General features: G+C 40.5%; 1 protein-coding gene across 2 annotated transcripts in view; it reads left to right on the top strand.

Annotated features, from left to right (window-relative positions):
• npr3 (natriuretic peptide receptor 3) overlaps window positions 1-23,398 on the top strand; it is a 67,040-nt gene that overhangs the window by 9,524 nt on the left and 34,118 nt on the right. Inside the window, exons 2-3 of one of the 2 annotated variants that reach the window (XM_086206976.1) lie at window positions 14,526-14,648; window positions 19,068-19,243. In XM_086206976.1, coding sequence (XP_086063102.1) covers window positions 14,526-14,648; window positions 19,068-19,243 — 299 coding nt within the window. Of the gene's footprint in view, window positions 1-14,525; window positions 14,649-16,135; window positions 16,210-19,067; window positions 19,244-23,398 lie in introns of both variants that reach the window. The other variant, XM_086206977.1, reaches the window with a different exon arrangement.

Below are 23,398 nucleotides of genomic sequence, written 5' to 3'. Positions count from 1 at the left end.
ACCTCTGCTGGAGGCAAGGAATCTGGCACCATGACTGCATTGACCTTCCGAAAGTCTGTGCAGAAGCATCGGGTGTCATCAGATTTAGAAGCCAGCAGACACAGAGAGCTCCAGGGACTGTGACTGGACTTCGCTAACAGATACTTGGCTTCATGTTTCATTACTTCCCTTTTTGGTACAGGACACTGGTATGCATGCATTTTAATGGAAGCAGAAGAACCAACATCAATGTTATGGTGCAGCACAGTAGTATGGGAGGGCATATCACGAAACAGGGAGGGTAGAAACAAAACAACTGGACCACATCATAATGCTGATGTTCAGGCAGGTACAACAGTCGGGACTCAATCTCAGCCAAGAACTCAGAGTTGGACAAGGAACCATTCGACAGACCCTTAGGCCTGAACTACACATAAGTGGATATTTTTTTAATCACACATTTTCTTTCTTGAAAAAGAGAAACCTCTGTCCCCACCCCAAAAATATTGTTGTACACAAACAGTCCAAACTGAATACGATCGCCTTTGAAGCCTGGAATGCCATGCCAGGCCAGTTGATGGTGATAAGCAAAATGTCATTAATTGCAGAAGAAGAACACGATGAGCACACGCAGTCAGTTGTAATCAAATGGCGGCAGTGACTAAAAAACACAGAAACATGCTTGGGACTATCGAGTATTATTGTATGCAGCAGACGCCTTTGCATGCAGGTGGAGTGCAGTTGATACAACAATGTTAAGTTGGCATGTATAGCTGAAATGAGACCAAGAAGTGCAAAGTGCACATAAATAACCCGGTACATGTCCGCCATTGTTAACAACTGGCGTTTTGCTTCAATGCACATGTGCTTGATGCCTGACATCATTGTATCAATACCAGCTCCGTTTAACATAACCAAACAGATCCTCTCAATTGGATATTTTTTTATCTCTCCACTTTTTTTATCCATCTGTCCATCCATTTTCTTCCGCTTATCCTGTTAAGGGTTTGCGGGGAGGCTGGAGTCCATCCCAGTGGCTTTCATGCATGAGGCAGGGTACACCCTGGACAGGTTGCCAGTCCATTGCAGGGCCAGGGAATGATGAGGGACCTGTAGTGGGAATTTTGACAGGTCTTTTAACAGAATCCCGAGTGGAGGAGTCAGGCTTGGTAAACACCCCTTTGTGATTGAGGGCAAACTCATCAGCTAAAGCTGCGGCTTGATGCAGAGTAGGAACCTTTTGCTCATTGAAGTACACAACTGTATGCTCAGGTATGCAGTTTTTGAACTCCTCAAGCAACATCAGTTTGTGGAGAGAGGAAACATCATCAGTCTTGCACACGGAGCACCACTGGTTAAACAAAAGACCGTTCTCTCTAGCAAAGACAGCAAATGTCTGATCTGACATCTTCCTCTAACCACAAAAACACTGCTGATAAGCTTCAGGCATCAACTCATATACTTGCAGAACAGCAGTCTTTACCTTCTCATAGACTAGGCTATCTTCAATAGAGAGGGAAGAACAAGCCTCTTGAGCCTTGCCTGTCAATTTGCACTAAAGCAGAATAGCACATCCACACATCCTTTGGCCAGTGAAGAGCAGCAGTAATGCGCTCAAATGCACGAAACTCAACTTCAGCCTCTCTCAACACAGGGACTAAGGAACTATTCTTGCCTACATCAAATGTGGGTGCAGAAACTGAAAACAGACTGTGTGCCATCAAAAGAGTGGACTGTGGCCCACTCTGAAGCTCTAACTGATGGCAGCTTAACAGAAGTTTCTGGCTACATCCTTTTCAGCTCCAACTCTTTCCTGAGATCCTACTCCTCCCTCTTTTCTTGCATCTCTTGCTCCTCTCTCTCCTCATTTCACTGCATCTCTATTTGAGTCAGTCTAAGCCTCAACTGAGCACCTAACCTAGAGCTAGGAGACAAATCAACAGAAACTGTGTCATTACCAAGGCAGAATCAAATCAAAAATCAGAAATCCTTTATTGATCCCTTTCAGGAAATTGTTGTGAGTAGTGGCTACCCCTCCCCCTTATCTTCCTTCAAGGTGAGCACAGGTTGTGTCTCAATTTCCTGCTCAACCTGGAGGGGAGAGTGGATGGCACTCTCGGACTCTGCTGTAAAGGAGTGGTCCTAACCCAAAAATACTGCAGCCCCTGCTCTGACCACCAACACACCTTTACTAGTCAAACCACTGAAAAGTAATGTCTTTAAGTTTTAAGGAGAGATGCTTGGACTGCAATGCCCTCAACCTGGAGGGGAGAGTGGATGGCACTCTGGGACTCTGCTGTAAAGAAGTGGTCCTAACCCAAAAATACTGCAGCTCTGACCACCAACACACCTTTACTAGTCAAACCACTGAAAAGTAATGTCTTTAAGTTTTAAGGAGAGATGCTTGGACTGCAATGCCGTAATGCCCTGCAATTTCAACCGAATCACTCTTCCTACACTTTTCAAACTCATACAGTGTAGGGCTAGTGACAAAGTCCTCCAACACAAAGGTGGCCATACCCACCATGAAATGCGACAAAAACACACCCTTAGCCGGCAGCACTAATGTACTCACCAGGCTAGGCTAACACGATAACCAACAATACACCTGTAAAACTACAGTTCTCAATCACATCTGTCAGGGTTTCACCAGGAAAAAAGGACTCAAGTGCAGACAGTAGCCAAGGGGAGTTCAACAAAAGTATTTAAAAAATCAAGACAACACAGGGGTTCGAAGTCCAAAGGAAGGAAAAAACAAAGTATCAAAAAAGGGTCAACCGGCCCTAAGTACTGGACAAAATCAAAGTAAAAACAAAACTTAATTCTAAACAAGGCTGAAAACTAAGGATTTGCTGGAGAACACGGAGGAGCAGGGAACACAAGAGAGTGACCATGAAAAAGGCCATGACAATAACAATGAACCAACAGGAGACAATTGGAAACACAGAAGGTAAATACTCAAGGAAATGAGACATATGTGGTGCAATCATACACAGGTGAGACTCATGAGTTAATCACAGAAGGGAGCACACAGGAAGACAGGACACTTAACAACAAAATAAAACAGGAAATCAAGAAACGGACCATGACAACATCTAACGGCAGCAGACACAATGAACCCGATGCTGTATGCCACACACAATAACACCCAACCACACACCAACAAACATCCCCAGCCCCTGCCTAAACCAACCTTTACCTATATATCTTCTGAGGCATGCCAAGCTCGAAGTGACTTGAAAGGCAAAAACTAAAGTGGCTAAAACACTGAAACGCCTACCATGACAGGGAAACAAACATATAAGCACTCAAGTGCTAGCATTTAATGGAAACACAATGTTGGTACATTTATAAAAAATCTAATATTAATACTATTGGTCATAATAATAAGAATGATCCTCTTCGTGTCAGGGTCTGTGGGTCTGCAGCCTCCCCCAGCAGCAGCATCAGTCCAGGATCTGAAAGCTGAGAAAACATCTGCATTAAAGAAGTCAAGTTAGTAACATGCATGGATGAAGTTTTAATGAGCACAGGAGGACAGAGGAGGAGAGCGAATGCTCAGTGCATCATGTGAGATGTCCCAGCAGTCTAGGTCTACAGCTAAGAGTTAGCCTACGCCAACCCTAACTGCAAGCTTTGTCAAAATGGAAAGCTTTAAGTGTACTCTTACATGTAGAGATGGTGTCTGTGTCCCAGACTGAGACTCAGAGACAGTTCCACAGGACAAGAGCCTGATAACTGAAGACTCTGACACCCATTATACTTTTGGAGACTCTAGGAACCATAAGTAACCCTGCATCCTGGGAACACAGGGTTCTAACACAGGGTTCTAGCAAGGTAATAGAATGCTGTGAACTCCGTAAGATAAGTAGGTGGCTGATTGGTGAGGGAAGCCATAGTTAAATGATCTCTTCTACTATTTCTTGTCAGTGTACAGGCAGCAGTGTTTTGGAAAAGCTGGAGAGATTTTAGAGACTTAGTGGGGCTGATAGGAGGGAATTGTTGTAATCTAGCCTTGGAATACCAAATACATGGACTAATTTATCTGCATCTTTTTGAGACAGGATGTTTCTGGTCTTAGCACTGTTACGTAGGTGGAAGAAGGAAGTCCTGGCAATTTGTTTTATCTGGGACATAAAAGGACAGATCCTTATCAAAGATAACTTTCAGTGGTTAGCACTGTTGCCTCACAGCAAGACGGTTCCGGGTCTGAGCCCCGGCTCCAGCACGGGGTCTTTCTGTGTGTTGTCCAGCGTGTACCCCGCCTCTCGCCCAAAGGCTGCTGGGATAGACTCATGTCCCCCGGCGACCCTTAACAGGATGGATGGATTAAGAACAGTGGAATGCAACCAGATAACAGAGACTGATTGATCATATTTTAGAGTGAGGTGCTAACTAGGGCTCAAGTGTCTTTAAGCAGCTTAGTTAGTATGGGGTCTTGCAGACAGGTTGATGGTTGATAAGATGAAACTGTTGTATTTAGTTCATCATGGTCAATGGGAGAAAAGCAGTTCAATTATTTGTCTGGGACTATAGCAGGTTTCTGAGTTTAAAGATAATGTGGTGTCAGCTGATGGCAGGAGGAGATGAATTTTTTTTCATATACCTAGAATTTCATTATATAACAAGTTCATAAAGTCATTCCTGCACAATCTTTCCAGATTACACATTACCGTATTTTCCGAACTCATAGGTGCATCAGATTATAAAGTGCACCTTCAATGAATGGCCTATTTTAAAACTGTTTTCATATATAGGGCACACCGCATTATACGGCGCATAGAATACAAACTACTGTAGTGGCTGGGGTTGCGTTATGCATCCCCTAGATGGAGCTGCACTAAAGGGAACGTCAACAAAACAGTCAGATAAGTCAGTCAGTCAAACTTTATTAATAGAATACAAACCAACGTTCTGACAACTCCGTTCACTCCCAAAACAAGTTAGTGAATTCACAATACGGTACCATATGTACCGGTAGCTGCATGACTGATAGCCTTGAGTTGGAACTCTGCGTCGTAAGCGTGTCTCTTGAAAGGTGCCATTTTGGGGTCTTTATACACACACAAATGGTGTGGGACTGGAATTCCCCTTTACCGTTTTTACCGCTGTTACTTCGGCGACACCCCCTGACTACGGTAGCCATAATTAACCAATATTGATCCATATATAAGGCGCACTGTCGGTTTTTGAGAAAATTAAAGGCTTTTACGTGCGCCTTATAGTGCAGAAAATACAGTACTCTTCCAGTTTGGAGGTACACCACATGCTCTCTAGTCTTTTGATCATTTGCTGAAGCTTTTAGATTTCATCATTGTACCATGGTGCTTGTTTCCTTTGTTTTATAATTTTCCTTTTTATTAGGGCAATATAGTCCAGAGGTATTCGCAAGGTGCACTATCAATAAAATGATCAGTTCTAGAGGGAATAAATTTGACAACAGGGTCCTTTGTTGACTGGTCATAACATGAATTTAATGCCACTGGGATTGCTTGCTTAAATCTATGATCTATGACAAGGACAAGGATCTATGACAAATCTATGACTTAATCAGACAGGTATCTGGAAAATAACATTTTTTCTTAGTGGTGTGTCATGAAGCTTTACAAATTGAAAAGTTATTAAGTGATGGTCTGATAAAAGGGAGTTCTACAGAAATATTAGTAAAATTCAATTCCATAGGTAATGATAACAACGAGTTCATGGTTGGTGTTGTGACAGTGAGTGAGTTCATGGACAGACTATTAGAAGCCGATTGAGTCCAAAAGTGAGATAAAGGCAGTACCCAGATTTTCATCATTAATATCTACATGAGTATTAAAATCAGCTACAATAATTACTTTATCTTTCTCAAGAACTAAACTGGAAACGCTGAAAATTCTGATAAGAATTCAAAGTATGGACCTGGAGGATGGTGCATAGTAAGAATCAGTCCGTCTTATCCAGCCTGGAAATCTCTACAGCCGCTTCCAAGAATAAGGGTCTTGAATATGACTGGGAGGATTGGATTCATTTAGATTAACATGCACATCATTACACATCTAGGTTTCAGGAAGACAGAGCTAGTCAATCTGACAGTTGGATATTAATTAATTCACAAATACAGTTTGTGATGACAGAGATTGTTTAACAGTCCACATCTTATTTTTCATGTTCTTTTGGTTTAATTCAATGGTGGTGTTAATTTCTATTAGTTTTTTCTGATGAATTCCTGTTCTATGTGAATTTAACTGAATGAACAGGCAGGGACACAGTCCCTGTGGAGTTTGGGGTTGGTAACTGCCTTTGTGGAAGTGCAGAGAATTGTGTAAAATGATAGTTCTCCTAGTCTAAACCCTGGGTTGTCATGGTCTATAATAAACTTGGACATATTTCTAGGAATGAGAACTGGCCCATCCAATGTAGGATGAATGCTTTTTAACTTGAGCAGACCAGGTCCTCCCCAGAATTTTTTTCCAATAACCTATGAGGCCCACATCATTTGCTGGACACCACCTCAACTAGTGGTTTAATGAATACATGCAGCTAAACATGTCATCACTGGTTCGACTTGGCAGGGGTCCAGAGAAAACTACAGATTTTGATGTGTGAAATTTTACCTTGTGACTATTACGTGGCATTCTGCCCTGAAAGGAGTGCAGATGTTCTCAATTCGGTGATGTAGAGGTGTGTGTATGTATATACAGTATGTGTCGATCAGGGATGCTACTACACAAGCTCTTCACCTACAATAGACACAGACTATGATTGGGGCTCAATTTGTGTAATTGCTTAAACTCCATGCACTGCTGGTGTTTTGGAAAAAATTTAATTGGCACCTAGTTATTTCTATGAAATGATATTAACACTCAATATGTACTGTGCCATTACCATGATGAAGCAGCGGACTCTCACAGACTCTCACTTTCAGATCCTCCCTGTGTACATTAGGTGTTGAAAAAGAAGGTTATCTGCCAAAAAAGAAGTTCCCTGGTACAGCCCAAAGCTGCGTGCCTTGAAAAAGAAGACGAGACAGCTGGAAAGGAAGACACATTCCATTCCAAACACCCGCTCTCTAATCGGATCACTACTCTAGATGACATCACCCCGACCCTGAGTACAACTGCAAAGAACCTTGGAGTCATTTTTGACCAGGACCTTTCCTTTAGCTCCCATATAAAGCATGTGACTAGGACCACCTTCTTCCATCTGTGCAGTATTGCTAAGATTAGGAATATCCTTTCCCAGAGTGATGCTGAGAAACTGGTGCATGCATTTATCACTTATAGGCTGGACTACTGTAACTCTCTCCTGTCAGGATGTCCTAAATACTCTCTAAAGAGTCTCCAGCTAGTACAGAATGCTGCAGCGAGGGTTTTGACAGGAGTTAAAAAGAGAGAACACATCTCTCCCATTTTAGCTTCTCTCCACTGGCTTCCTGTAGGATCTAGAATCGACTTCAAAATCCTTCTGCTGACTTATTAGGCTCTCAATGATAAAGCCCCATCCTATTTGAAAGAACTCATTAGTCCCTACTGTCCTACCAGAGCACTCCGCTCCCAGAATGCAGGTCTTTTAGTGATTCCCAGTATTTCGAAAAACAGACTTGGAGGTAGAGCCTTCAGTTACCGGGCTCCTTTGCTGTGGAACCAGCTCTCTCCATGGGTCAGAGAGGCAGACACTCTGACTACTTTTAAGAGGAGAGACAGCAGATTTTTTTTGGCAGCCTGTCCAGTGGTGTCAGTACAAAAAAAAAAACAAGTTGTATTGGATAAGGTGAGCACGGTGGGTTCGGCGCACCTCTTGCGGAGATTAAAAAAAAGTGGTCGGACCTCAAGGTGGAGGTCAAGCGGCATACAGCTGCCCTCCGGAGGAATGCCGGCTAGACAGGTGGGGGTCGGGGAGAGGGGAATTTGACGGAATTTGAGCAGCAGGTGGCGGCAGTCATGGGCAGCACCTCTGTGGGGGGGGGATTGTCGCCACCACCCACACTGACTCCGAAAGCCTGGAGGGTAAGTGGCAACTCAACTCAACATTTCCACGTGCTTTTCCACAGATATAAACGCAATAAAATACACAGAATCAGCCATTTAAATACACCAATAGGTTTAATGTTTAACAGAAATTGATCCGTCAGCCATGCCGCCAACATTCAGCACCCCTGCTGGCTCACAGTCATCCGCCAGGACCAGTGGCATTCAGGCCAGCCCGTCCCCCAGCCCCAGCACCAGGACCAGGCCCATAAGCAGTGGACGGTCCTCCAGCCCACCCGGACCCAGTGGCGCATCCTCCGGCCCACACGGATCCAGTGGGAGGGTGCTCACACAGGCGGTCCTGCAGTCGCAGGAGGACATTATTAGGGGAATAACGGGGATCAATGAGCGACTCGACCACCTGATAAATGTTCTGGAACATTTCTTGGAAAAAAATAAATTAATCTGGCTTCATGAATTGTGAAATTGCTTCTTACCCATTCACATTGTGGAAATGAAATTCTGGTGCGCGAGGACGGCTGCCTGGCCGGGATTGGCGTCCATCCCTCCAGGCTCTGGGTTATCTTGTGGGGGGACATGCTGCTTGGCCTGGGGGACGCTATGCAGGTCGGCCACATTGTAAAGGATGCCACATGCCATCAAAATGTGGCACATCGTTTCCGGGCAATAGAGCAGCACGCCCCCACTCCAGTCCAGACAGCGCCACCGACCCTTCAGCTGGCCGATGGCCCTCTCCACCACTGACCGAGTGCGGGAGTGGAAGTTGTTGTACCTCCGCTCTCGGTCAGTGTGGGGGTTGTGGAGAGGGGTCATCAGCCAGGTTCTCAGGGGGTAGCCACTGTCACCTGCAGTAAAAAGCACAGTGTTGCACACTTTTGGTTTCAGTGACTGGTGCAAGTTGACGAGTAACAATATAATTAAGCATTTACTCACCCCGCAGCCAGCTGTCAGTCACTGCACCTGCCTGCAGCCTCTCCCAACAGTTGGAGTTGGAGTTGCTGTTGGACAGAATGTGCGAGTTGTGCGTTGAACCAGGCCACCTCGCAACAATGTTGAGTGGATTCATCTGTGCATCGCAGATAATCTGCACATTGAGACCTTGCAGGTCCGTTGGCAACACTGTGTGGGGGTGTTTGGTAACTGACATTATTTGACAACCGCACATACATCGGGCATAAAAAAGCCATCAACACAAACACTTATTGGCATTACTTAAGCGGCTATGAAAGAGCCTTCACGATTGTGCTGAATGTGCAACTTTCAACAATGGCAGCATTTGCGCTGTTGGAGGACGTGGCAAACGGTGCAATAAGACAGGAGCGACATTTCAGGGAGCAGGAGGACTTGCTCCACAATTCTAATGAGTTGCTGATGAGCTGCTTCCAGCTACCGTGGGCCATCCTCCTGCAAATTTGTGAGGAGCTGTGACCGGCGCTCCAGTGCAGAACCGCCAGGAGCCAAGCTGTGCCAGTGCTGACACTGGTGCTGAGCACGCTCGGCTTCTTGGCCACTGGCTCATTCCAGTGGGAGATGATGGACTGTTCCTGGGTGAGCCAGTCGACCCTCACCCCGGCCATGCCCTTGGTGGTGGACCTGATCGTCCGCCTCTCCCGCAGGTACATTAAATTCCCTTACGGTGCAGTTGAACAGGCCAATATTAAAGCGCAATTTGCAGCAATAGCTGGATTCTCTAATGTAATTGGAGTCATTGACTGCACTCATGTTGCCATTAAAGCGCCATCCCATGAGGAATACACTTACGTTAATCGTAAGGGTTTCCACTCCATCAATGTGCAGATCATCGATGCACAGAGGCTGGAGGGATGGATGCCGATCCGGGCTGGGCAGCCGTGCTCGCACGCCAGAATTTCATTTCCACAATGTGAATTGGTAAGAAGCGATCACACACTTCATGAAGCCAGATTAATTTATTTTGCCCACTAAATGTTCCAGAAGATTAATCAGGCAGACAAGCCGCTGATTGATCCCCGTTATTCCCCTAATAATGTCCTCCTGCGACTGCAGGACCACCTGTGCGAGGACCCTCCCACTGGATCCGTGTGGGCTGGAGGATGCGTCACTGGTTCCCAGTGGGCTGGAGGACCGTCCGCCGCTTGTGGGCCTGGTGCTGGGGCCAGGGGGGACGGGTTGGCCCGAATGCCACTAGTCCTGGTAGATGACTCTGAGCCGGCAGATGGGCTGGTGCGGGAGCTGGCAGGGGTGCTGTGCGTCGGTGGCTTGGCTGACGGATCAATTCCTGTTAAACATTAAACATATTGGTTTATTTAAATGGCTGATTCCGTGTATTTGTTGCTTTTACATCTGTGGCAAAGCATGTGGAAATGTTGCGTAAGAAATGGAGTTGCCACTTACCCTCCAGGCTCTTGGAGTCAGCGTGGGTGGTGGCCACAATCCCCCCTACAGAGGTGCTGCTCATGATTGCCGCCACCCGCTGCTCAAATTCTGTCAGGTGCCCCTCTCCCTGACCCCCACCTGTCTGGCCGGCACTCCTCGGGAGGGCAGCTATACGCCGCTTGACCTCCATCTTAAGGTCCTGTTAGTACCATTTTCCATATTGTTATTTAAATTTAGATTTAAGCCAATTGATTATTGTAGTTATTGCATTTATTGATTGCGCAGGGTTGAATTTAGGCATATGTTATCATAAGTTCCATATGATATGATTGGGTACTTCATTATTACAGTGCTGCCTGTCAACAAAGGCCAAAAATATTGGGTAGCCAAATCTCAACATAAATGCAAGTATCACTGCCAAAACTGATTTTCTTAAAATCTATATATCTAAGTATAACATTGCTGTCACACTCGAGAACTTAAACCATGGTCACACAATCCTATTGATTGTGTCTGTAATTGTAGCTTACTATATTAACAAACACACAGACAGACACACACACACACAGACTGACTTACAGACAGACAGGGGTCTCTTCGCCAATAAATAGCCTCAACGCTCTCAGTTTTTATGTGTTCTCATATGACTAAGTAAAGCTGTTTGAGCATCATCAGCTTATGTCCAGTAGGTTTGACAATAGTGCCTTTGGCTCTGTGTTTGTAATTGTGTTACAGATAGACCAGCTGCTTTCATGAACAACATGATCTGATAGACCAGAATCATAACTGCATCTCTTTCCATTAAATTGGGCATGAAGGACAGAACAATTATTTGTATTCCACCTTGTTAGTCTGTAAAAGAGGTGGTTTGGAGTACTTAGAAATTTTTTTTGTATGTCTCTCCACTTGAAAATGTAATAGATCTGTAACTGAGATTAATATTAATTCAGAGCCTCAACATTGTGTCACTGCTGGTGTGATCCCATCCCAAAATTGTCACTATTTCATTCAAAAATGTGTGCATTGAATACTATAATGTACACACAGAGGAAGAAAAAGAGAAACATTGCCCTAAAGTCTGACCTGACATGAGCGTTTGAAGTGAAGCAAAATTTTTTTAGAAATGATCTTTCTGTTTGTAGTTGGGCTGCAGTATTTTGAACCATTTAAAACTATGAAATGAATTGAATGCGTAATTGAACTGGGGCCTTTTTCAAACATGGCCAGTGAATAACCACTCAGTTTTGTTGAGAGTACAATAACCAGCTTTTCATGGTCAGCAAGCAGGCCTCTGGATTCAGTGGTGAGAGGAATATGTGTTAAGAAGTGTTTGTGGATTGCTGAGTATATGGGTGGATAAAGACGTACAGAATGATGTGCTTCAGACTAGAGATGCATGTTATGGGTATCAGCAGATATTGTTAATTTTTAAAATATATTGGTAACTGCCCTTATTAATATCAGCATAGCAACTTAGGATTCATTTCTTCATTTTTGCTCATTGCTGTTTATGGTGAAGCAACAATAAGCATGGGCTTTTCCACATTTTTTTGAAATAAAAAAGAATGTTAATTTTTCAAATTTAAGTTATGTGGGTTTTTTCGTTTTAAAAATGTTAAAAATATCATATGGTCTTGTTTTTAAACAGATAATTTGTGAAAATATTAGCTATCAGCCAAATCAATTGTAAAATATTACAAATTCCCAAAATCCAATACAATATTGCGCATCCCTATATAAACAAACCTTTTGGGCAGTTTTGTTGCTTGTGACAGTTGGGTGCCATTATCTTCAAACTAAGTTTGTTGAATTTGCAGGTATCATTTGCTGCATTCTAGAGTCACAAAACACTTTTAGATACAAAAATTCTATTTGTGAGCACATAAAAGGTAAAATAGATTTTTGGGTGTAGTATGACATTTTAATGAGTTCTTTCTCAGCTCATAAATTACCCTTTCCAACAACACTGAATGTTGGACCAGTAGTTTTGCATACTACCACAGTAATACTGATAACAAGGGCAAAGACAGCAGTATAATACTACACATAGTAACAAATAGGTGATGCATTAGATACCTTATTCAGCAGGTACTTGGTGTTAGTTCACACAGACATTTTAACAGGAGTTTGCAAAACCTCAGTCTAATTTCTATGCCTCTATTTTCCACTCTCTGACAGAAGGATCTGACACTATAATTTGCATCATTGTTTTAGGAGTGATGGTACAGCAGCCATGTATTTGTTTGTGTTACAAGTTTACTGCCAAATAAATGAACACTCAATAAATGGACCATATGCAGCACCATTTCTAGTGACCAGAGTCAGTGCTCTAGTTAAAAGAAAAGTACTGAAGTTTTGAAATATTGCTGGCTGCTAGCGCTGCCCCATGGAATAGCTTGCAGGCCATACACAGGGCCAGTAGTGTGTGTAGAGCTCAGTGTGATTAAAGGGTGCTGTAGTGCTGGCAGGACTGAGGTGAAGTTTGTCCCACTGACTCAAGGGATATTTCAGGAGGTGTGTTTAAGTGACAGAGTTGTGAGGAATGTTCCACCAAGAGACTGAATCTTCCTTATTAATGCTGGGGTTTCTGTGTTTTCAAGTGCACACTTTGTTTGCATGGCTTCTTGCTTATTGGTTTATTTATTTTTAATAACTGGCACCCCAAAGAAAAAGTTTATATCAACCCAGTGAAACAAATTTACATTTGATACTCTATGGCAAAAACATTGGTCTCTAGATGTCATTTTATAGACATCTGATGAGTAAAGTATCTGAGCGATTGAAATTCTGCCATTGGTGACACTATTCGTTGTACCACACTGCTTGCTACTCCTGAGAATACTTGTGTGTGTGTGTGTGTGTGTGTGTGTGTGTGTATTGAGTGTGCTGGACGGCGCCCCAACTGGTGACTTCAATCCTCACGTGGGCAATGACAGCGTGACCTGGAGAGGTGAGGAACAGCAGGCCCCATCATTAACCTACGTGGTGTTCAGTTATTGGACTTCTGGTGGGGACACAGGTTGACATGCAGACAGTGTTCAGCAAGACCATCAGCCCTGCATTGGAAATAACTGAAAAAAGATACTGGAGCAAAAAAAGTACAAAAACATCCACAATGACTACAAGCCCTTACGAATGTTGCAAGGGTGGTACAAGGTGTGATGGTTTGTGCTTCAAATTCTTGCATATCAATATTAAAACATATTTTCTCTTAACATATGTTCTTAAGCATATTTATTGTAGGGCTGCCTCAAATGGTAGCACACCAGTTGTAATAACAGGCCTAATAATTCAAAATATCAAAAACCAAAATGTACACTGTAAATCACTGTTTATGCTGTTTATGCCTCTGTGAGGTAAAAAAGGTATTTAATCATCAATATTTTTTCCCCAAAATTATATCAGGAAGCAAGGTAACACTTTCTGCTAGATGTCAGTCTGACACAAGTTAGATAGAAAAAAAACTCAGAGCCATTAAAGACAATGGTACACAGAAAGAAAGGATTTCAACAGAACAATAACACTGGTGTTTTCAGCCCTTGGTTGACCATTTACTTTAATTTTTGTCCCACCAAGGAGAAAATTTGGGCACCAGTCATTCATAGGGTTAATTTAAGTTGCATAGAAATGGATCTGTATGGATCAACTGTTCAAGAAATCCTAACATTCCACAACTGACATTCGACTATGGTCATCATTCATTTCTAGTTATGATGCTTATCTGTAATTCAGTTTTTCCTGGTCAAATGACCATCCAAATATCCACAAAGAAATTCTTCTTGTCCACAATTATTTCAGATTTCCATGGTATTTTCCAAAAAATGTGTCAAATTCATCTCATCATTATTCTCATTTTCATCAAAAACGTCATTAAGTTGATAAAGAATGGATGAATGTGAAATTTTTATGGGGATCTGTTTTAAACAGTCATATTTTCATAGGAATATGATGTAAAGGCAGGACATGTACAGTGCTACTTTATATAGTCTTAAACAAATATTGCTCCCTTCTACGATTTGAAGATTGCACAAAGCTGTGTTGTGATAAAATTTTTATTCATTTTGCAATCCTAGTCAGCACTCAAGTGATGGGTTTGAAAATGAAGATAAATAATAAAGATTTCAATCTATATCTGAATGAATGTTAATTTCTAATTATATTGTATTCATGCAAACTACTCTGTGACTATCAATACATTTGTCTCTGTGTTTCCTGCAGTGGTGATCATGTGTATGGGAGCAGACAAAATACGTGAAATCATGCTGGCTGCACACAGACGACAGCTCACCAATGGCAGTTTCATGTTCTTTAATGTTGAACTCTTCAATGCCTCCACTTATGGTAAAGTTAACATCTCAAAATAATAATAAAAATCAAATGTCAATATTATATGATGTCTGCAGTCTTAATGAATGAATAATCTCTTTATTTGCAGGTACATTTTCTAATATTACTGTTCGTATATTGTCCTTTATTCTGGGACATTGGATTTGAAAAAATGTCTGAGTGTGAAGTGCAAAACTTCTTTTCTTGGTTTTTGAGTTTCATCCATCCATCTATTTTCTACTGCTTATCCTGTTAAAGGTCACGGGGGGGGTGGCGGGGGCTGGAGCCTATCCCAGCTGCCTTCGGACAAGAGGCGGGTACACCCTGGACAGGTCGCTAGTTCATTGCAGGGCCAACACATATAGACAGATAACCATTCGCTCTTACAGCCACACCTAATGTCAATTAAGAGTATCCCATTAACCTAGTCCCCTCTTGGACATGTCTTTGGACTGTGGGAGGAAGCCGGAGTACCCAGAGAGAACCCACTCAAGCACAGGGAGTGCATGCAAACTCCACACAGGAAGACCCCGTGCTCGAGCCAGGGCCTCAACCCGGAACCTTCTTGCTGTGAAGCGACAGTGCTAACCACTGCACCACCATTGAGTTTTGTTAAGCTATTGAAAAACCTCAGCAAGGCTGTAATTTACTACTCTTAATCTTTGTCCTCAGGCATCTTTACCTCACCTACTGGGAGAGACACTCACAAATTGGGGAAGCGTAGACTATCTAATATTAGGTTAGGAATAGAAAAAATGTTTTGTTTTTGTTTTTTGAATTTGTATTCAATGTTAAGTCTAGAGCTTTTCTGAAGGACTAAGAGTGGCATATGATTTGAATCCAGTGTTAAAGGAGCATACTTGTCATCCTCCCAAGAGCAGAACGATAGATGGACAGCTTTATTGATTTATATATTGATAGAAACACTGGGAACCGGTTCTCAACAAGAAACAGTTTTCTATCCCATCCCTACTTTTAAATATTACAGTTTATTGTAAAGAAATGGTTGCTCACCATAAATGTTTTAGTGTTTGGGTCTCATGGAAGCAGAACATGTTAGTTACCATGTATGTATTGAGGAAAAAACATGAATGCGATGGTTCAATGAGGGCTCTTAATTCTTATTATAAATCCATGGGAGAAACCCACTTCAGCTAGCAAACATTATTTTTGATTGTTAATCATCGTGAAGGTAATGCAATTACTGTGAATTTTCTTGACCACCAGTACAACAGTTTGAGGACCAGCTCTAAATTTTACTTTCCAACACCCTTTGCTATTTGTACATTTTACTAATCCCAGACAACCTTAAAAAACTTAACTTAAAGAAAATAAACTTGTGCATGGTCGCAAGTGGCCTAGTGTTTTTATATGTAATTGACATGCTGAACAATATAGATCATACCTTTGAATAAATGTTACATTTTATAACAGTTAGCTTCCCAAATTGTCACTTTGACTGTTTTGTGAAATTATGATTATTTTTTCCTCTTCTTTCACAGACATCCCCAGCCTTGAAAAGCAGATAAAGGTGTCATCCATGCATCTATCCATTCACCCATCTTCCAGCTGTGTGGTATCCATCAAACTAATTTATACGCGTATCAAAGTTTGCTAGAAAATATGTAAACACTTTCATACTGAGTAAAGGACTTCAGAAATTTTATATAGCTATAATATAATAATAATCTTCAAATCAAATACAATCAGGAACTATTACTAATTTTCACAGATTAAATCCCAAACTAAATGTTCCCCCTTCAGGAAATGAAATTAAAAGTCAAGAAAACCAAAATGGCCCATAATTTGCCACACAAAATGCTCTTTTCATATTGGAGCTGGGGCGGCACGGTGGTGCTGTGGTTAGCACTGTCACCTCATAGTAAGAACGTTGGCTCGAACCTGGGGTTTTTCTGTGTGGATTTTTCATGTTCTCTCTGTGCCTGCATGGGTTCTCTCCAGGTACTCCAACTTCCTGCCGCAGTCCAAAGACACGCAAGAGGGGACTTGGTTAATAGGATACTCTAAAGTGACTGTAGGTGTGGCTGTGAGAGTGAATGGTTGTCTGTCTGTATGTGTTGGGCCTGCAATGGACTGGTGACTGGTGCAGGGTGTACCCCGCCTCTTGGCCAAAGGCAGCTGGGATAGGCTCCAGCCCCCCCGCAACCATTAACAGGATAAGCGGTAGAAAATGGATGGATGGATGGCTATTAGAGCTATGAAAAATAATGTTATTTTGACTGTATCTTCCACTTTCACTGACCACATTAAATGATGGTGGCCTATGTACACAACTATAGTATCAATGAAGACGCTGGAGAGATGAACTAAATAAAATGCAGACTAAAACTGAATCCAGAACATAACAGACCTACATACTGATCAATGCGTGCCCTATAGTGCATGCAATGGGTCACCACAACACAAAGTAGTCCCCATTTATAATGTAGCAAGTGGTATAGTATATTTATAATATAGACTATACAGTACAGATGGTTTCTTGTTTTTTAGTGGTTTGTTTTTGTCTTCATGTCACTATGTTTTTAAATAAGAGATCCTTATCAAATTTTTTAATGAGTGCAATGTAGTATTTATTTATTCATAATAATAATAAACCAGTTAACCTAAACCTTTTCATTGTCCATGCCTATTTTACTGAGCAGAACATCATTGGTTTCTCAGAAATGGTTCTGTAGCTCTGTGGTTTTTGTTGTCGGTGTGTGTGTGCGTCTGTGGGCTTGTCAACTCTGCAGCACTTTGAGATTTGGTTTCAAATGTAAAGTGTGTCACAAATGTATGTACATTTAGTATTTATTATTATTAATAGCAGTATTATTATTACATTGTGGAGGAACTACAGGTTTTGGAATCTGTGCAAACATAACAAAAGTATTATACCATTCATATATATATATACATTATACCATTCTGTTGATCACTGACCAGTCCTTGCATTACATTCACTCTTGGATCTGAACAGTCCTTGCATTACGTTCACTCTTGGACAGCCGGTTAGTTTATCTGCTCATTGACCTCCCCGATCATATACTGTTGGATTCTTGAAATAAAAGGGTTACTAACTTCTGCAAAGGCAAAGATATTACTTCTGCATTGCCCAGTCTTAAAATTATTACATTTTGGAATCACAGGGTAACTTACAAAACAATACTATCACTATACTTTGTACATGATATGATATTCTCTCTGCAAATGGATTCTGCAATAATAAATGTCATGCTATACAAAACAGGCAAAAGCAGGAATCATTTCTAGCATTGACATATTGGTTTCTCAAAATTTGATAACTGAGTTGATACTATGTTCAACAAAATGTGGAGTCTTACCTTCGTACTGCTTGAACAGAAAAACACAATAAATCACTTGGGTAACACATTCTGAGTACTACATCTATGGTAAATTATGAGGACATTCATTGTGCATTATGACTACACATGTAAAGACGTATAATCTATGGTAAATTATAAGGACATTCTAGTGCATTATGAATACACATGTAAACACATATAATCTATTTAGATGCATTATATTAACAGTTATAATTCTTTGTTGATACTTATAATACACTATAAGCCACATCTATAATCACTCAACCATAAACAGTAGTTATGATTGTAGGTGTTAAGTGAGAGACATATTGATGCATCTATAACCAGTCAAACTGCATTCTAATGTTTAATTGTAGGAGCTAAGTAAAGTGTCATACTTTTTCATCCATTCAAAGGACTTTATCCTCAATAATAAGTGGCTATTCAGCAAAAAATGCAGAAGATTACAATGTCTGAAACCTCAAGATGTGAAACCTAGTGCTAGGTAACAAAAGGCCTGATTGGGTGGAAAAAAATTAAATGTAAAGTAAATGTGGTCAATTTCAGCTTTTCATCTGGTGGAGGGAAATTAAGTTCTGCCATCGTTGTCATTTCAGTTTGTTTTTACCTGTGCCAATTTGCAGTTTCTGGCTTGAAGTGGGTTCTTCTTCAACAATTTTGATGGTTAGAACACCTCAACACATTACATTCATTCATTAAAGTTTGACCAAATTTAATTTGTATATTTTCATACTTAAAGTATATCATGTGGGTTTTACATCTTGATTTTTCAGCAGTTCTATTACATAGTGAAATGGCACTACATACACTAAAATACAGCAGTGCGGGAAAGCATGCTATATTATTATTATTGTTCATAGTTTATAACAAGTTTTGGTATATATATATAAATTTTTTGCCGTAGTATTATTCTGAACGGCATTTTAACCAAACCCAAGCTTTATGTTTTATGTTATTAACTCATTTCATGTTGGCTAAACTCTTCTTTTGAGCATCTAGTAGTGCTTGAAGTCTATCCGTCTCTATGTCTGTGCGTGATATGTGTGAAAAACATCCCTTATTCTGTGCCTCTTAAATGATATTCTAGGCAATGGCTCATGGAAGAGAGGTGACAAATATGACAGTGATGCAAGACAAGCCTTCGCTTCCCTGAACACTGTCACTCTGCTCAGGACAGTCAAGCCCGAGTTTGAAAACTTCTCCATGGAAATGATTAAGTCCAGTGAAAAAATGGGGTTTGACGACTGCAAAGACTGCGGAAGTGTACGTATGTCTGTCTCCTACTAAAATAAAATTTTTGTCTTATCACAGTGTATTCATATAGATTGTTCTGCAATCCAATCTTAGCTTTGTACAGATACAAGCTTATCTGAATTGATGTATGCATGATGCATTGTGAATCTTAACAATGCCACTACAGTATAACAGTGAAAAAAAATATACTGCCAGCAGTTTTTTGGGAATTACAGGAATTTTTGTTCAGATAAAAGATGCCTCAACAGTACTGTACCGGCAGACACAAATTGAAGATGTCCAATAGCCTCTTGAACACATGAAAAATCTCTCCACAGGAGGAAAAGACTGATCTATCTCTTTCTGAAAAGGCATTCAAAGTTGTTAGTGCACTTTTTATAATTTTTCGTAAAAAAAATTGTGTTGGTGAACAAAAATCTTCTGTTTTATTAACCGGTAAAATTTTAACCAAAACACTAACAAAGTCCTAGTAACTGCCAAATGCACCTCACCCATGGCTGTGCATTGCCAGTCCAGGTCTAAACTATTAGTTAACCACACAAACATACATAATTCTACCACAACAATTTAAGTCTTAACACATCTAACAAAAAAAAAAGAAGTTACTCTCACCTGGAGGGTCTCTAGAAACATTTTTTGGGGCAATCCTGATATCAGGAAGTTGCAGTAATCCAGCCTGGAAGTAACAAATGTGTGAACTAATATTTCTGCATCTATTTGAGACTGGATGTGCCTGATTTTAGCAATGTCATGAAGGTGAAAGAAATCAGTCCTTGAGATTTCTTTTATGAGGGAACCTGAGGTTAATCCTTATCAAAGATTGACTCCAAGATTTTCAATGATGCCAGAAGCCAATGTCATTCCATCCACTGTTGTGAACATAGTAGATAAAGTATTTTAAGGTGTGTTTGGCCAAGAATAGGAACAAATTTTGTTTGAGTTTTGTGGCAGAAAATTGCTGGACATCTAAGTTTATATATCCTTAAGACATGTATTAAGTTTAGTTAGCTCATTGGTTTCTTCTGGAAGCAAGTACATCTGGCCAATTATTCACATATCAATGAAAATTTACTGTTTCCTTATAATATTGATAATATTATTTAAAGGAGGTGAACAATATTGGTCCAAACCGACCCTTGTGGACCTCCATGGCTAACTATAGTGGTAATGGAGTAATCATCAATAATGATTACAACATGACCTTTATAATTAGGACTAAACCTAATTACTAGCCTAACTAGTCTGGTTCCTTTAATGCCAATTACATGTTCCAGTTGTTATAGTAGGATGTGATGGTAATTGTTATCAAAAGCAGCAGTAATATTTAACCAATCTGAACCTTTTCTAAATGGCAATGGTTCAAACATAAAGCAGAGTGGAATGTGTGCTGTCTTTAAAGGTACTCTGAGTTTTCCTTCTCAGTCTGCAGACAGTGGCCTGTTTCGGGTGTTCCATCCCAGCAATGCACTGGGCCATCTTCACTGCATGCTGAAGATTTTTCCACTGTGCAGCTGTGCAGCCGTGCAGCTTGCAAACTACACGATGGCACAGTTTATCAAGATGGACTCAGCAGTGATCCTGTAGAGGTTAACCCAAAGTTTCAGTGGAAGTTGTACCTGTCTCACCTAAACGGTCATTTATAATCAACGCTGTTTCTGTGCTATGCTGAACCATAAGACCTGACTGTAAACTTGAATAGGTTACTGTTATTTATAAAGACACACAACTCTTTAGAAACAACTTTCAAGAATCATAGAAAGAGAGGGTTAGATGTAGGGCTATTGTTGGCTGGAGCTCTCTGATAATTGTTGGTTTGTTGTTGGTGTACTTGTAAAGAAGCTGATGGTTGAAAAAATAATGTTGATGAATTGGATGAGTTCATGATACATGGCTTGATGAGGCTGCACCTAAAGTTTGATTCAGTTCTTGTTTTATGAGTAATTATTTGTCTACATGCCATCCAATTTAGGGCCAATGTGGAAAAGTCAAAATGATGGAATCAAATGTGCTCAGGGTTTTTATTTTCAACTGTCATTACCTATTTAAGATACAACTTTGTCTTCAGAATTTCACTATGAGGTTAGGTTTTAATTTAAGACTGCTTTGACTCATTAAATTGGTCTGAAATTGATATTTTGAGCCTGAGATGGATAAGGGTTGATCACAAGTTGCCATGTTTGTTTATTAGAAGTATTACTGAGCAACTTACACCAATAAAGTTAAGTGAATTTATGAAGAAAAATATAGAAGTATGAAGTAATAATTTTTTTTGTAACATAACTCTGTGTGTGTGTGTGTGTGTGTGTGTGTGTGTGTGTGTGTGTGTGTATGTGTTTGAAAACTTAAATACTGTGTGGCTCGCCCAGCCATAACAAGAACAGAGTAAAGGATATGTGTGAAAGATAAACATAAGCAATTTATTAAAAAACTATTAACTGAAAGAGTAAGTTCAACGAAAGGAAAACATGGAGTGTGAATGTCAACACATAAGCATGAATTGCATGTGGGGTGTGTTGAAGTGTGTGTGGGTGTGTGAGAGATGTGGTAAAATGTATGTAATTATCAGAAGGAATACATAATGAAATAAGAATGGCACTTTACAAGACAGGGTGTCTTCTCTACAAGGAGCGAGAGAGAAAGAGAGAGTGAGAGATTATGACTCCATGTTGACTGCATGCAACTTCACTTGCAACAGGGGTCTTTACAGCCCCCCCCCCCCCACCAAAAAAAGATCCAAATTTTTTCGAATCACTGGAAAAAAAAACAACACAAAATATACAGTAGCTTGCAAAAGTACTTGGGCTCCTTGAACTTTTTCACATTTTGTCACAAGGACCACAAACATAAATATATTTTATCAGAATTTTATGTGAAAGACCAACACAAAGTTGAACACAATTGTGAAGTCAAAAGAAAATTATACATGATTTTATGTTTTTTTTTACAAATAAAAAATTAAAAGTGCAGAGTGCACAAGTATTCACCCTCTTTTCTGTGAATGTAACCGATTGCCTCCAGAAGTTGCATGATGATTGCTGAATGATCGAATGTTGACCTAATGACTAAATAGTAGGGGTGCAAAGAAATAGTGAACTCACGAAACAATATGAAAAACGAAACAGGGCTCACGATATAAAATACTTACAATACAAAATAAAGATGAACGAAAATCAAAAATCAGAAATGCAAAAACAAATATTCTTTATTTTCTCCCTTAATATGCAGACATACCAGTTATTGTTGGGTCAGTACAAAATAAATTGCTCATTGTTTTGAAAAAAACCCAAATATTTGTATATTTCCCTTATTTAGACTACAATGCAAATACAAACATAAAATTTCAATCAAAGAAGTGCTTTATTGTTGTAAACAATGAGGACAACTACATTCTTGAATGAAAAGGAAAACAAATATTAAAGCTGCAAGCAGCATTGTTAGGCCCTGAGCCCCCTCGCAGCCGCAAACGGGTGCCAAACACCTGCCCGAATCCAACGGTGTAATTGGCAAATCCCTAGGCCAGGGGTCTGCAACCTTTTTTATCAAAAGAGCCATTTTGCCCCCTCTTTCCAAAGAAAAACAGCCTGCAGCCGCAAAACACAACACAACTTATAAACTTTTAAAAGTTTTAATATTATTTTAAACTTTCCCTTTAACAAACACTTACACAATGTTACAACCACTGAATAAAACAAACAGAAGTGCAGTGTGCATGTGTGGGCCTACTCTGAAATAAATAAAAGTGAACTATGTAGGCCTATTTGAGTCCTTCCTATATTTTTTCTTTGCAGAGAGAGGCATTTCTCTAATTTTCGGATCAATTTGCCCTTTGTTTCTGAAGTCGGAGAATAGATGCTCTGATAATTTATGAACATTTCTTTGATGTATTCCCCATCTGTGAATGGCTTACCTCTCTTTACGATCTCCTGAGCTGCCACACAACTAGCAACTGTAGTTGACTGTGGAGAGGTGATCCACTTCTTGAACGTATGTTTGCTCTGTTCAGCTTTCCGTTGCAGTTCTGAAATTGCCAGTAATGGCCTAGGAGGAGATAGATTTTTTTCTGGGAGTAAAAAAGTCCTCATTTTGACAGTTTTGTCCAAATTGTGGACATTCAGTTGTAGATAGGTGAGGGGTCAGAGCATATGAATTTTTCGTCTTAATGAG

Source organism: Aulostomus chinensis, chromosome 6, assembly GCF_037954235.1.
Source record: "Aulostomus chinensis isolate RoL2024-O1b breed Wild chromosome 6, RoL_Achi_v1.0, whole genome shotgun sequence".
In the NCBI taxonomy this organism is placed as follows: Eukaryota; Metazoa; Chordata; class Actinopteri; order Syngnathiformes; family Aulostomidae; genus Aulostomus; species Aulostomus chinensis.
The sequence above is the reverse complement of the archived record's forward strand: the minus strand, read 5'-3'. Positions and strand labels throughout refer to the sequence as shown.